The sequence below is a fragment of the Tamandua tetradactyla genome, chromosome 26 (assembly GCF_023851605.1).
Source record: "Tamandua tetradactyla isolate mTamTet1 chromosome 26, mTamTet1.pri, whole genome shotgun sequence".
NCBI lineage: Eukaryota > Metazoa > Chordata > Mammalia > Pilosa > Myrmecophagidae > Tamandua > Tamandua tetradactyla.
Window position 1 is genome coordinate 16,695,852 of NC_135352.1, and position 14,655 is coordinate 16,710,506.

A 14,655-nucleotide genomic window follows, 5' to 3' on the forward strand; every position below is an offset into this window, starting at 1 on the left:
CAGGTGTCCTTTACTAAGAGAGTCTTAAAAAAGCATGTGATGGAAAAATCAACTCAGTCAAACGCAACTCCATAGGACAAACTGATTAAACAGCTCCATGGTTACAATACACAACAAATACCTCGGTGGGGAAAATGTGACTTGTGTTTTCATAAAATATGAAAGGATGAAACAAAGAATGAAATAATCCAGACCAGCTCCATTTCTCATAAAATCAAGTCCAGTGAGCTAGTTCTAAAGACAATCTGAGCACTCAAAACCGGCCGTCAAATCCCACTGCTGGAGCAGCACTACCCTGAGCCAAGAAAAACATAAGGCTATAAAAGCTGTGATCCTGATTGTGCTCATTAATTTGGACAACTGCTTGCTTCAAGCTTTACTTAAAAGTGAGAAGGGCATGGGTATTGTTTCCCCAAGTATTTCTGGGAGAAGCTGAGATGAATAGCAGAATAAAAGATTATTTTATTCATTTTACAGCCAAGATAAAATACAAAGACACCTGTGAAAGCTTAAATACAGCAGGCCTGGTAGAGAGATGTGAAGCAAATAAAGTGGCTATAGACAATTCTGAGATAGAGATTGTGGTAGTACCTGCTCTTTCAAACCATCTTAGATATCTCTGTTCTAGACAATAAAGAAAGAACTAGATCCCGGATGAGGCTGCAAAACAGGTACATGTGCTGTCGTAATCAGAGACTGACAGGGGAAATTTATTTTCCTATCACTCAGTAAGTATCCAGAGACCCGTTCCACAAGCATGGAGGCCCCAAGCAAGAGAAACTGATGACTCAAGTTTCCAAGAAGTCACTACTGGGGCTCAAGAGAATGACATCCAAGCAAGAGAGAACAATCTGTTGGACCCAGCTTTCGGCAAAGGCCAATGATGGTAAGATCAAAGAACACGTACACTGGTATATCTGCAGGAAGGTTTCCGAGAGTTTGTTTGTCATGAGTGGCTCGGGAAGATCTCGAAAATACTGCTTCAGCATGTCTGCCACGTCATAAGCAGACTGTCCCTCGTAGCTGACACAGTCCCCGGCACTTTCATTCATCTGGCGCAGAGCCTGAATCCGGGATTTGACACCCGATTTCCTGAAAAGTCCAACCTTGTCGGGAAAAAAAAAAACACTTAGTGTCAGGATGAAAGCGGCACTTTCACAAGAAAACGAGGCACGTGTATGCTCTCCCCCGACTGAAGGGCACCCCTGGGTGGGCAGGTTCTCTCACCTGATCCAAACAATGGTTGCGGAGGTAGCGCATGGCCTGCTGGATGCTCTGGGGCAGCGGCTGCCCCGTGCGTTGCACGTTGACAGTCAGAGGGACCCCAAACACGCTCCGGTCCTTGTAATCTGGAACCTTGATCCTTTTCATGAACTTGGGCACAGCCCTGTTTAAAGAACACGGGGGGGGGGGGGGGGGCGGATGGAACGTTCACTTGTCTGACTATATTAAACCCGTGGGCTCTAGATCTGTGCTAACTGATCTGTCATGGCGGCTCTTAAAATTTAAGTTAAATAATATGACGAACTCAGTCCCTCGATTGCACGAGGCCCATTACAAGCTCTCATCAGTCATCTGTGATTAGTGGCTACTGTCCTGGACTAAAACACATTTTGGCCACGGCAGACAATTCTAGAGAGGTGGGCCTGTGGGACTTAACGTCATCTCACCTCAGTTGGGGGATTCTCTTTACACTGTTAACCCCGAGCACTGGGGCTTATATCCTTAAGGAAGCTGATGTGTTTCCTTACAGAATGGTGGGAAAAGAGAGAATAGAAGCAATAAACAACATGCAAAACCCCAATATTGGGCTCGTGATGGCAGGGTCTGAAAAACAAATTCCCATTTGTCCTGTAAAAATGGGCAAAAATCATTTTTTAAGTTCTTGATGAGATCCCGGGCATTTAGGCTAAAAAGGATCCAGTCACGCCGGATGAGAAAACAGCAGATACATGATGTTGGTCTACCATGAGAGCCAAATTCCAAAACTCAACAGTGGGGCCACGCCATACCATACGAAGTCAAAATAAACTCTCTTGTTGCTGACCCCAGAGAGTGTGTAACATCTTTAGGCTTCTAAGGGAAGATGCAAAAGAGAACAACGACGGTATTGTCAGTCTGCCCCAGGTTCCCTGTGGTCCTAAACCCAGGGTCCACCCCCAGCAGTCTATGCCACAGCAGGAAACCCATGTCATGCATTTAAGGTTGTCAAGCAGAAATGTCAGCTCTCCAAATGACCTCTCTGAATGGGACAAGAAAGGGCAAGGCCACACCGGAAAAGAACTTCGTGTAGAATTTCTCTCTACACCATAGATTCCACAATGTGCAGCTTTTATTCGGTTTTGACTCATTGGAAAAACTGACCCAGAGCTTGAGAAATACTATGGACGTTTAGATTCTTGAGGGTTTGGTGGGAAGCAGGAGAGGGAGGCGGGGAGCCCTCCAAAATGAGAATCTAAAACATGCAGTTTTAAATAGCCAGCAAGGAAATATTACTCCAAAGCGCCAAGGAAGACTGCAGGCAGGAGACAGACCACTCCGACTTTTACACGCTTACCGATAGCCACAACACGGTACTGTTTATAGCTCTGGGAAAGGTAAAACTAAAGAGCAGAGCCAAATTTGTATTTCCATACAGTTAAGTATATGGTGTCATAGCTATAAGGGTGCATAATACTCGCTTTGTGAGGGGAGAAAAGCCCAGCAGCGGAATGTAGAAAGAACACATTACGATCTCCACTGAGAATCTGAAGCATGTGGGGATAAACCGTTCAATACTTATTTCTGTCATTCAGAACAAACAACTTCTGTATTTAGCAAGGCTCACATAATAACAGCCTTTGAACAGGAGGTGCTTTGATGCTGAAGTTAAACTCACTACACAGTCCTGAGGAAAGGAGGAGCTGGAGAACAGTTATGCTGCTTTGCCTAATCTTGAAAGCAACGATGGTTGGCCACAGAATTACTAATGAGACAGATTGCTCTGTTTTTATAAAAAGCTATCATTATACAATTGTACAATAAAAACTCAGATTCACAGCTGACAAGGCAAAATGCACTGATATGTTAATCCAGAGAGATTTCTCCCTTTTACACCGATATTAAAAAAAAATTAAGACCTGCACAGATTTAGGTCATATCCGTGACCCATCCAGCCCAATGATCTACAGCTCACATGACACACACTCAGGGCCGTGTTGTGACTACCAAAAGTAATTATGAACAATTCACTCAATAAATCTCATCTTTATTTATAAATAATTTTTGTCTGTAAAATTTTAGAGTAATGAATTTCAGTTTTGAAACTCTTTGCTGGAAAAAAAAACATAACCCGGACTCTTTAGTACACAGAAGACTTTACGGAGGTGCTGGAAATACTCATATTAAAAATGATTCACAAAAACACACACAGGGAGGTGCAAGGATAGTTCCGTGGTAGAATTCTTGCCTGTCATGTAGGAGACCCAGGTTTGATTCCAGGACCACATGCACTTCACCCCCCCAAAACAAAAACAAAAACAAAAACAATATACACAAACAGGTTCTGAGGTCCAGTGCTGGGTCCATCAGCATTTCTAAAGTATCTTATAATCTAAGCAACATCATTCTTTCCTTGCTTCCATAAATATGATCTGATGCTGTGTACAGATCTACCTAGAATGGGCTATTTCTCCCCTGGGAAAGAGGCACCTATAGCTGTCCCAGAAAAGTGCATTTTCACCCTATCAACTGGCAAGCTGACACGCAAGAGAGCTGAAAACTCAACTAACCAGGCCTGCAGGTGATTCCCTAAAGCTATACAGGTTTAAACAACATCGAATGTGGTCTCAAGAATGCAGAGACTGATCGCATTAGAAGGATACACCAAAGATATTAATAAAGCAAAGAACTGATGTACACCTAAGTGTTGGGACAGCCTCAAGGAGCTAACCAAAAACTTTATTTTTGTTCACAACACACTGAGCAGATTAAACTCTTACCAGCTAAAACCGTGCTTGTTAGAAGGTGTGTATTTTTCCAGGAGGGCCGTTAACTTTAAGAGCGCGTACTTCTGCAGCAGGTTCATCTGGGCCACAGACTGGCAGTTAATCTGCAGTGATACAGAGTTTAAGCTTGGCCGATGAGAACTCTGAAAACTGTGCCATCTCAGCCTGTGCCTGGGAGAGAAAAGCAGGGGAAGAGGAGTGAGGGCAAAGGCATTTTAGCAGGTAGATGTAAAATCAGCAATGGGCTGCCAGCAGGCCTCTTAATTTTCAGATCTGAGTGGACTCAACTTCTCCTCCATTCTTCTTGAGTGTTAGCAGTTCCTGAGCTGACACTTTCCTTAGGAACTTGGATGGCTAGGAATGCCACACTTAATCCCATTTACTCCTACAAAGCAAGCAGAACAGTCCCTTTCTGATCCCACCCTTCCCTAACCTGGCAAGCGAGGAAAAGCTCTTTACCTATTGGACCTTGTCAGGGAAGCCCCAACCCCAGAATCCCTTCTTTCGGGGATGTCTGAGGGCTCTTCAGGTTCATTCAGTGAATTGCCTGTGCTGTCGAGGTCACTGGGTGTGGTTCGATCGTTGTCCACCTCGAGATGTATCTGTTTTGGAGAGGACGGGCAAGGGGAGACAGAGTCCAGGGCCGAGTCAGAGTCTCCCTCATCTGAAAACTTCTCTGACCACTGGTTGACTATCCTCTGCATCCCTTTCACGTGGTAGAGGATGTCATCCAGCTCAGGGAAGATGTCCTCGTTCTCCAGGTCGGCCAGGTCCCCCGAGCTGGAATAGAGGATAGAGCCTGGCACATTGTCGTAGATACTCAGGCGGCTGCTCACGGAGCTGGAGGAGTTGCGTCTCTTAAGCTCTTTGGGGCTGTCGTTGCTGTTTTCTCTCCTTAAGCTGATGTGGCCAGGGCCATGGAAGCTCCCGGTTCTCCAGTTCACAGAGGCGTTATTCCCTGAGGGAGAGAAACTGCCATTGGAGAGGGCCTTGGGGAAAGTGCCAGGTTTGTGATCTTCTGGGATGTAGAACACCATGTCCTCCGGGTAGCTTTCACAGTTTTTAAAGTTCTGTTCCATGACATTGCTGAACGTGGACTGATTGAAAGGATCGAAGCCCTCGAGATACATGCCGACCCGCTTACTGCAGGCACTGAGACTCCGGGTCCGGGTGACAGGGCTCGGAGTGCTGACAGCGCTGCTGGTGTCAGACTGGCTGCTGCTACTGCTGGTCTGCGTGGAGTTGGAAATGCTCCTCTTTCGTACCATGGGGACGTTGATGTGGTTGCCGTTGAGGGCGGAGATCTCCACGCAGTTCAGCTGCTTTAGTTTTTCCTCGTCCATGCCCTCTTGCAGAATGGGCCCACTGATGATCAGTCCCAGCTTGGAGGGTGCTTTGTGCTTGCTGTGGTGCGAGCCCTTCAGCTTCAAGCTCTCCATTCTTTTCAGCAGACTGCGGGTCTTGGACTTGGCGTTTTTCTCGTGGCCCTTCATGCTAAAGCTGAAGCTGGACAGTTCCTTGGGGGAGGGCAGGCTGCAGAAAGAGTCATCATTGCCGACTAAGTGGCTAGAGGAGCAGCTAATGACGGAGTTAGTCCGGGGTGTGGCAGCTCCCCCGCTGTGGGGGACCTGGCTGGGGAGGCTGCTGGTGCTGCTGAGGCTGCGGACAGAGGACACCTCCTGGCGCTCGCTGAGGTCTGTTAGCATGCTTTCGTGGCTTGTAGCATTCTGCAGGTGGGAGTCATCCGGGGACCCGGGAACTGGGTCCTGCTTTGGAGAAAACACATCAAACTCTTCAAGCCGGGACCACCTCTTGCTATCCCTCTGGAAAGTCCACTTGCCACTTATTGCACAAGGCTCATCCTCATCCGAATCCTCGCTCTGCAGAGACAGAATGCAGCCACTCTTATACTGGGATCAGCAGACAGCAGGGAAGAGGACATGTGCTAAGGGCCAGATGGCCAGGAGACTGCTCAAAACACACAGCCAGTGTCAAGTGTCTTATTATCATTTATTTATTCTTTTAATTAGTAAAAACATACGTAAAGAATTTTAATAGAAAAAAGCCTGTCAATCGTTGCAAGCTAAATTAAAAGTTCTTTTACGGATCTGGGATCCACAGACTGCTTTTAGGTTGCTCACAGAGGAAAGCCCTGAGATTGGTGGAAATTCCAGGCATGCAAAATATTTCAAATTGCAGTCAGTGACAGGTAGAACTCCCTCTGGACTCCCTCCAGATCTGCTGTTGATAGTACGTGTTTATATTCCCTTCTGCAATAAAAAGGCAGTTTCCAAACACTATGAAGGGCAGTAACTTAAATCTCTAGTCTCCCACTAAAAACTGCAAGACCTTCTATAGGGAGCCCGTCTCTTTAGTTCAACACTTACCGGCTTCTTACCTGTTCTTTTTCTTCCCCTTCCCTAGCAAAAAGGCCCTAGAGCTAATGCCACAACGGCCCTGTGAAGTTTCAACCTCAGACATGCTATAGGCAATTTAACAAGGCTTCGCAAAGACTGGATCTGGACAGCATACAGTACTTGTAAACACGAAGTAAAATCTTTGCTAACTGGGCCTGATTTATGTGCAGGACTCTGGGTTATGCTGCAACACAAACCACCGCATCTTAGACACACAATTCAGTATGATACATATATTTTCCACCAGTGTGGAAAATAGCATGTGACCCACTTTCATAGGACAATGAGTAGAGAGCATTAAAAAGTGACCTGTGTACACATCTACATAGCTCAGTGGGTGCTGAGGTTCCAGCTCGCTTGCTTAAAAGGCTTAAGTCCCCAAGAAGGCAACTTCTGGCAGGTCAGGGACTCCAGGATAATTAAAATTTGTATTCTGAGCAGTCAGAAATATGTTCTTTGACCAAAGTTATTTCTGTTTACTCTAATTTGTGACACTCACTCCCAGTACTACACCCTTTCCTCCTGAGAGCTCATAAAAGGTCCTCACATTTTATATACAGAAGAAAAGAGCATCCAATTATTGTGCCACCCCACCTTCCCCAATTCTTTTCCTCCCCATTCCTTCCCTCCCTCCAAATCTCCTATTATTCTTCAATATTCCACAAACCAGCCTTTGGTCTCATTTATACAGCTTTGAAACACAGTAGATACTGCCATATAGGAAGACAGAACAGTTCCCCAAAAAACTTTATCTTGATTTTCAATAAAGAGCAGTGCAAAATCCACTGGGATTCACTAAACCTTAACCCTTTAATATAGGCTAAACACTGAGTTTCTTATGCAAAATAACAGATGATATTTCAGATAAAAAAGAGTGGTAAAACACAATTTAATTGGGCTGACTCCAAATACTGGTTTCACCTATCTAATGTCGGATTAGATATCATCCTTTGGATAATTCTGACTATTAACAGTAAAATGTAGATGTTTTAGTAACATTAAAATGTAGATGTTTTAGAACAAGGAAATAAACACTTTGACAAATAAATCTTATTTGAAAAACATATAGTCCTGGTTTGGGTTCGTCTGATTTCCTCCCATCCTATTATGCATTTTTTATACTCACTCTCTTCCGGTGAGGACTAATTTCTAACTTCATCACCGCACATTTGTTTAAAGTATTTAGACGCCTATGGAGCAAAGAAATAATATTAGCCAAGATAAGAAGTGACTGATGAGTGGATAAATATATATTTTTTCAAACAGTCGATATACGTAATGAGTTTCTTTGAACCAATACACATCTGTAACTCAGAACTCTGATTTGCTTTTTATTTAAATTTATTTTATAGTAAATGGCAAAGATGGTACTGTCAGACAGTGCCTTTTATTCTTCATGGGACAAACAACTCTCAGTGAGAAGAGAATCTAACAACCCCTATGCTAAGCCTTTAGGTAGTACTACACGAAATAATTATTTCTGTGCCAAGAAATGCGAGCCAATGATATTTCTTTCCATAAAGACAAGAAAAGCTGCAAGGAACCAACTAGAGTCGTTGGCAAAATAAATAGTACATTCTAACTCAAACTGGAATTCAAATGAAAAATTTTTTTTCAATTATCTCCAACAAATAATAAGCTTAGACAGCCTCCTAAGCCCCCCCTAAAAATTCTCACTGAATTTTTACAAGAAAATTCTCAAGAATTACAGCAAGAAATCTGAGCCCTCTTTAACACCCAATTGGTTTTACAAGTTCCTATATAAGAAAAGATAGTTTTTGGTATAATCATAGCAATAGCACAAATGATTATTTTAATAATGTGTGTATCACAGGTTCAAGGATCAAAACAGACTTTCAAATGAGCATATCCGACCAGATTCTTCTTTGGAACAGGAGCCATATTTTAACTTTTAATACTTTTTTACCCTTGTCAAATTGTGTTAATTTAAAATTAGGGAAATAATTCAGTTTCATTGAAAAGGAAATACTTAAAAAAAAAAAAGACAAAAAACAGAACCTTCCTGGTAAATAATGGAATAGCTGAAAAAAGAAACCCTTCAAATATGCTGGAATAAATGGTATGTTAAAAATGTGAATGGCAGCTCTTCAGCCCCAATTCTCCCTAACATTTTCCAGATTAACATCACCTAATCTTCTTCAAATCGACCTTAAGCATGTCCATTTGCTGTCTTTGTGTCATGGCTCTCCACACTCATTTTCAGATTTTTCTTAAAATTGCAATCCTTATATTTTCAAAGAATAAAAGCATTTATCTTAATTCACACAAATTCAAAGTGACCATGCAGCCTCTCTTCGAAGCTTTATCTTCCTGATCCTGTCCTTGCAACTTGTCTAACAACTGTGATGCATCAGAATAGAAAATATTTTCCCCTGCCTGATAAGACTGCCTTTGATTTCAAAGATTATGTGGAAGCCTGTTTGTAGAATAAACAAAGATAACAAAGATATGTTCAGAAAAATCTTCTCTGTTGACGGGGAGGGAGAGAGAAAATAAGTTAAAAGTTGACAGAACTTAAAAATGAGTGGATACAATGTCCTTCTCTGTGGGCAACAATTACTTAAATGACTTATACCCACAGTGTGGTAGTTCTCAAATGTTTTCAAGATGTAAAGAATCTGGAATCATTATAGTTAGACTTAGGTCTGGGTTTCATTAATCAAACCTGTAATCTAATACCCACTTGACTTCATTTGGTCTTTAATGGTCAAGTTGTGTTTTTAACCAAACGTACTAGCTACGGTAGCCTATGGGAGTAGGGGCAGGGGTAACTCAAACGAAAAAGACCCAAATAGGCCAGTTTTACAAAGAACAACATTATCTTTGTATTTTGGTAGCACCAAGTTAATGACATTACAATTTGAAGCTCACAAGTTCTTGAGGTTTCTTTGGGAATCATCTGTCCCTAGAACCTCTAAAGAATGCCTACAAGTGGCTCAGAGGAGCCAGTGCCAACATCAAATAATAGTACCAGGTAGACCGGATTGGGTGGTCTCTCTGGGTCAGGCACCAGACTATTTCGCCTTCATCCTTCCCAACAACCCTACAGTACAGATTTTACCATTTCCTTTCCTTTTTATAGATGAAGAAATGGGGCTTTGAGAGGCCACAGAGCTTGCCAACGTCCACTTAAAAATATCAAGTTCTGTCCTAGTTTTTAAAAATAAATATTGGAAATGGTAATAGATAGGAGCATCTTTTGAATGGCTGACACACTGGTCTCATAATACATCGTTCCACAGGCCTTGCTCATTCTCTCCACTCTGAGGATGCCTAATGTGTCAGTCTTATCTGTGGGTGACCTGGATGAGGGAGCACATGGTGGGGGGCAGGGGGCTACCAAAGGCTCAGGAGATGTGCAGCCTGGAGCTGCAAGCACCTGGAGAACAATGCACAGCAGCCGGAGATCTGAGCCTCTTCTTATTCAAAATGGAAAAAAAAAAATGGGAAAAGCAGTAAGAGAAAAGAGAGAAAGAAAAGTAGAGCACAGTTTACAATATTGTCTATCCACAGGGTTCAAGACAAGAGACTCTCTCTTCCAGTACTAATTACTGGGTAGAACTCAAGATCATCACCGTTAGATTATGCAGCAAAGCTGGCAAGACTGCCAGGACAAAAGCCAATCTTTCCAAGGAAAAGAATACAAAAACTTCTTACAAGTGTGTGTGTGTCTAAGAATGCCAGTTTAGCATTAAATTCATCCCCCAGACCTAGTAGTCTCATAATCGTGATGTTTGGTCATTGCCAAATTTCAGTATGACTAACATTCTCAAAAAAAAGCAAGTCTTCTGCCCTAAGTAGACAAAGTTAAGAGGTCAACTCCTAACAGATCTTTGACCAAACGGGTTTACTGTAAGATGAACAAATATTACAGTTTATTAATGTTTATAACAGATCTTTTACTAAACAGAATGCTAGTGTGTCTGTGGGAACACATGTAATATCTGCGTGTAAAATATTGTTCAAGAAAAGGGGATGTGGTGGGGGGAGAAACTATTTAAGAATTATTCTGAGAAACTTTTAAGCTGAGCTTGTTATCATTTATATGGTGTCATCTGTGTGCCTATCAACCACATACCATATGGCATGCCATACGGTGCATCAACTGTTCTAAATATTCCAACAAAGCAAGAGATGGAAGTCTCCCCAAAATCTGTCAGTTGGGGCAGAACTTCACAAATCATAAGGCCAAGATTTCAAACAAGACTACAGCTTCATTATTTGCTGGCTGTTTACTTCCATGGGCCGAGAAGATGTATAGAATATGTTGGTTTAGTTTAAAGAGGTGAATTTCACATAATCAGAAAAACAAGGATCCCAACTAACTTGCTGACAGCTTAGCATTTGTAGTGCACTTCAAAAGATGGTGCTTGAAATACACTATATGGCACTCATCTTTTCTTCTGAATAGTTTTTTTGGCTTCTCCAAAGGGGAATCATTTCCCAAGAAAAGTATATTTATGTGAACACACAGATGTTGGGTTTTCCATTACAAACAAGCTGAGGACTGCTACTGTGAATTCTGAAGAATTTCTTTTTTACAAAGAAAATGTACCAGGAGCCTTTCTCTACATACTCAGAAGTACTTCAGATTTGCGCCTACTAATTTTTTTTTTTTTTTATAGCTCAGATGCAGCTTCATTCAGTGTTTTAACATGATTACTTTACAATTAGGTATTATTGTGCTGTCCATTTTTGAGTTTTTGTATCTAGTCCTGTTGCACAGTCTGTATCCCGCGCCTACTAATTTTTAAAGCGCTTTTACTGCAAATCTACAACTGCATTTCCTTCTCACTACTAGCCAGTAAGATGCCACTCTAGGTATAAAGTGAAGTCCAACCAGAATATGCTGCAGAGTCAGGTTATAGCTCAAGATCCTTCACAGAAATGAACAAATTTTCCGAGAAAGACTCGACAAATAAAAATCATTCTAATTCCTAAGGCTCAAGACACAGGAGCACAGATTTCTGTTCTTCAAAGGAGCGGGTTTTTTGAATGGTACTCAGAGCCAACGTACAAAAGGTATTTGTACTAAAGGTATTTACCAATGGTAAATCACAGCCAATGTACCAAAGTATACACAAGCCTCTACTGATAGGTCAATCTCGCAAAGTCTAGGGTGCTCTCCTCTTCAGAAATGGGAAACTTAAATATCAAACGGATATTCTAAAAATAATGTATTCAAGAATTTAACCAAGACCCTTTGGACTAAAATGCTGCAGTAATATTTCTTTGACCCAGGAATTTCTCCGTTGTTGCTGCTCTTTAAAGGGTGCACTCACTAAGTGGCTCAAAATATGTGAAATGGATGATCTGATGTAATGCTTAAATATTTCCTACTTACGAGTGAGCTCATTCATATGGCTTATCACTAGCAATGAACTGAAAATAAAGTTACACGGCTCCACAGCTAAGCATTCAAGCATTTAAAAAATGTCCATGGTAGGGCCACGGTGGCTCAGCAGGCAAGAATGCTTGCCTGCCATGCCAGAGGACCAGGGTTCAATTCCGGGTGCCTGCCCATGTAAAAATAAAATATCCGCGGTACTTCCTGCTCTAGATGCTGACTTCTCTCCGTCCAGCTGCACGAGGGACATTTCTCTGTTCCAGATGACACAGCTATATTACACTACAATGCACAACTTGAAATTAGCTCTCTTGCAGTTGTAAGCAGTCATTTGAACAGACTTGAAAAGTGGCAGTGTTTCTGTGGTTAATACGGTGGGGTTTTTTTTTCCTTTCTTGAACCACATGAATTAGTCCATTTCATACACCATTCTAAATATCCTACCTCTTCCCAAAAACACTGCTTAAGTTAGCTGCCTCAAACAACACTGTATTATATAAAAGAAAAAATAGTACTTTCACAAAGCTATCATGACTTTCTTTGCCTACAAAGGGGAGGAAAAAAATACTGAGTTTCATTTTGCCTTAATGCTGTTTCTTCAAGTTGAAATTAAAAGAAACTTTATTCTAATTCTGCAATCATATCAATATGTGAATTTTGTCAGTATATAATTTTTTTTACAGAATTTAGCTTTTATTGCTAATGTTTTGAGAACAATCACAAAGGATGAGTAACTCAAAATGAATAAAAATGTCAGGAAGATTTTGAAAGGTTTACTAGTGTCCCAGTATTATCTGCTCCATGTTTTATAATTTCTGCTTCACTAAAACCTGAAAGCTGCTCCTCAGTCTGAAGATCCAAGAGCACAAAGAAAAAGTATTTCTGACGATTTTATTCAACATTTAACAGTGTTTTACTGCCTGTCTACTGTATGTTAAGGATTGTGCTGAGATGTTTTATGGCCTTATTTAATCCTATTATTACTTTTCTGTACCTGGGGAAACTGAAGTTTTCCAGGAACACCCTGACACAACCCATGCCCCTTATTTATTATTCTGAAGATATTATTTCCATTCAATATAACAGCAGTTTTGACTGTAGCTTTATGATATCTGGTTTGGGCTGTGTGGTCAATTTCTGCCTTTAAAAAAATCTGTACTAAGTTTCCAAATCATCTGAAGTGTTTTTGAGCAATCTCAACATGGTGTTGCGTATGGAAAAGTACTATTTGAGTATTCCTCGGACAGTATGGGTGCTATTTTACTGGCAATACTAAATAAGATTTTATTGGGTTTTTAAATTAAATGGTTTATGATTTCTAATGAATCAAATCACTAAATCCATTTGCTAATCAAAGATCTAACATAATTAGTTAGAACTAAAGCAAAACCAAAACACCTTCAGTGACAAGTCATTATTTTCTTTAAAAACAAACAACAAAATAATCAAAACATTTCCATTTACCTGCATAAAGCCTCAATGGCATCTCTGTCTAGAAAATCATGCTCTCTCTTCACCAAGGTAATATCAATGGGAAACAGGAGATCTAAAGAAAGATAAAAATACATTTGTTGAGCCTATAGCTCACTTCAGCAGGAAAAAAACAACAACAATAAACTTCAAGTAATTTATGGAACAGCTACTATGTGCATTCCCTATCAATGCTATGGGAGAATAAAATGTAAGACATTCAGTTTCTGTGTGCTAAAGAAGTATATGATTTATAAGTAGTCAGAATTGATTGTATACCATGTATGAACTGACTGTATGTGTATGAAGATTTGTCAATAAAAGATAAATATATATATATATATAAAACTTAACAGCACACCACTGAATGAATAAATGGCTGAGATCAGAGAAAAACAAAGAAAGAAAAAGAAAAAAGTGGTCGAGATTCGAATACAGCTTCTTATCAGAGATAAATGGTTCAAAACACTTCCATCTTTAAACAAAAGGGCAGGCAATAACCCCCCACTGTACATTATAATTGAAAACAGAGTGAATACCAGAATGATAGTCCTTTTAATATGACTTTTTAAAAAAATGTCTTTGCTCACCTGTGATCAGGAAAGAAGTTATGGAAAAACTAGGCCAAGGAAGGTCAAGAGAACAATGGCAAAAGGTAGTAAACTGAATCTAAAGCATTTGCAGGGCATCAAGAGTTAAGGGGAGCTCAAGATATCCTATTTCAAAACAAACAGCACTTAATACAAATGTATTCTAAAACAAAGGGCTAGCTATAAAGTCACTGTAGAACAATAGAATCCCAAATCTCTTAATCTGCAGAAAAATTTATTACTCTATAATACTGAGTTATATCAGAATTCAAAAGCAGAAAGGGCAAAAATCGTCAACTCCATGGAAGAATTCCCTTCTCTCCACTGCTTAAAAAGATACTTTGCAGATAAGTTCAAGAAAAGCAGAGAGGAGAAAGACCTACGGCAGGACACTGGAAATTTACAACAGCTTTGAAATCGCCACTAGATAAAGGCAAGTTATCACCATTTTTGGAGTTCCAGCTATTAGGCTAAATAACTGTCCTTCCCAAAAGAATGTTTATACAATATCACGGTAACTGGCACACTGCGATCCACAATGCCTTCCAGACCAAGAGGGGGAAAAGACCTGTAACAAAATAAGGTATCAGTGGCCGAGAGAGTTCAAATAGAGTCGAGAGGCTACTCTGGAGGCTACTCTTATGCAAGCTTCAGCTGGACATCTCTTGTTATCATGGTTTGCCAAACCCCAACCAAAGCCATTCCTGACAACACTAAAGATCATGGAGGGTTCTAGCTGAGATTCTACAAAGGTTCCATGCACTGAGTTTACTTTCCATAAACCTCCAGATGGGTCCCTAGGCCAGATAAATCCTGAAACCCAG

At 40.9% G+C, this 14,655-nt stretch overlaps 1 protein-coding gene across 9 annotated transcripts in view; it reads right to left on the minus strand.

Annotated features, from left to right (window-relative positions):
* DLC1 (DLC1 Rho GTPase activating protein) overlaps window positions 1-14,655 on the minus strand; it is a 456,370-nt gene that overhangs the window by 8,527 nt on the left and 433,188 nt on the right. For 7 of the 9 annotated variants that reach the window (XM_077144218.1, XM_077144217.1, XM_077144220.1 and 4 more), the window contains 6 exons: window positions 13,236-13,317; window positions 7,530-7,593; window positions 4,446-5,866; window positions 3,981-4,157; window positions 1,228-1,387; window positions 908-1,106 (listed from right to left, as the gene is read on the minus strand). In XM_077144218.1, the coding sequence (XP_077000333.1) occupies window positions 908-1,106; window positions 1,228-1,387; window positions 3,981-4,157; window positions 4,446-5,866; window positions 7,530-7,593; window positions 13,236-13,317 (2,103 nt within the window). Of the gene's footprint in view, window positions 1-907; window positions 1,107-1,227; window positions 1,388-3,980; window positions 4,158-4,445; window positions 5,867-7,529; window positions 7,594-13,235; window positions 13,318-14,655 lie in introns of those variants that run through there. The other 2 variants (XM_077144223.1, XM_077144226.1) reach the window with 2 other exon arrangements.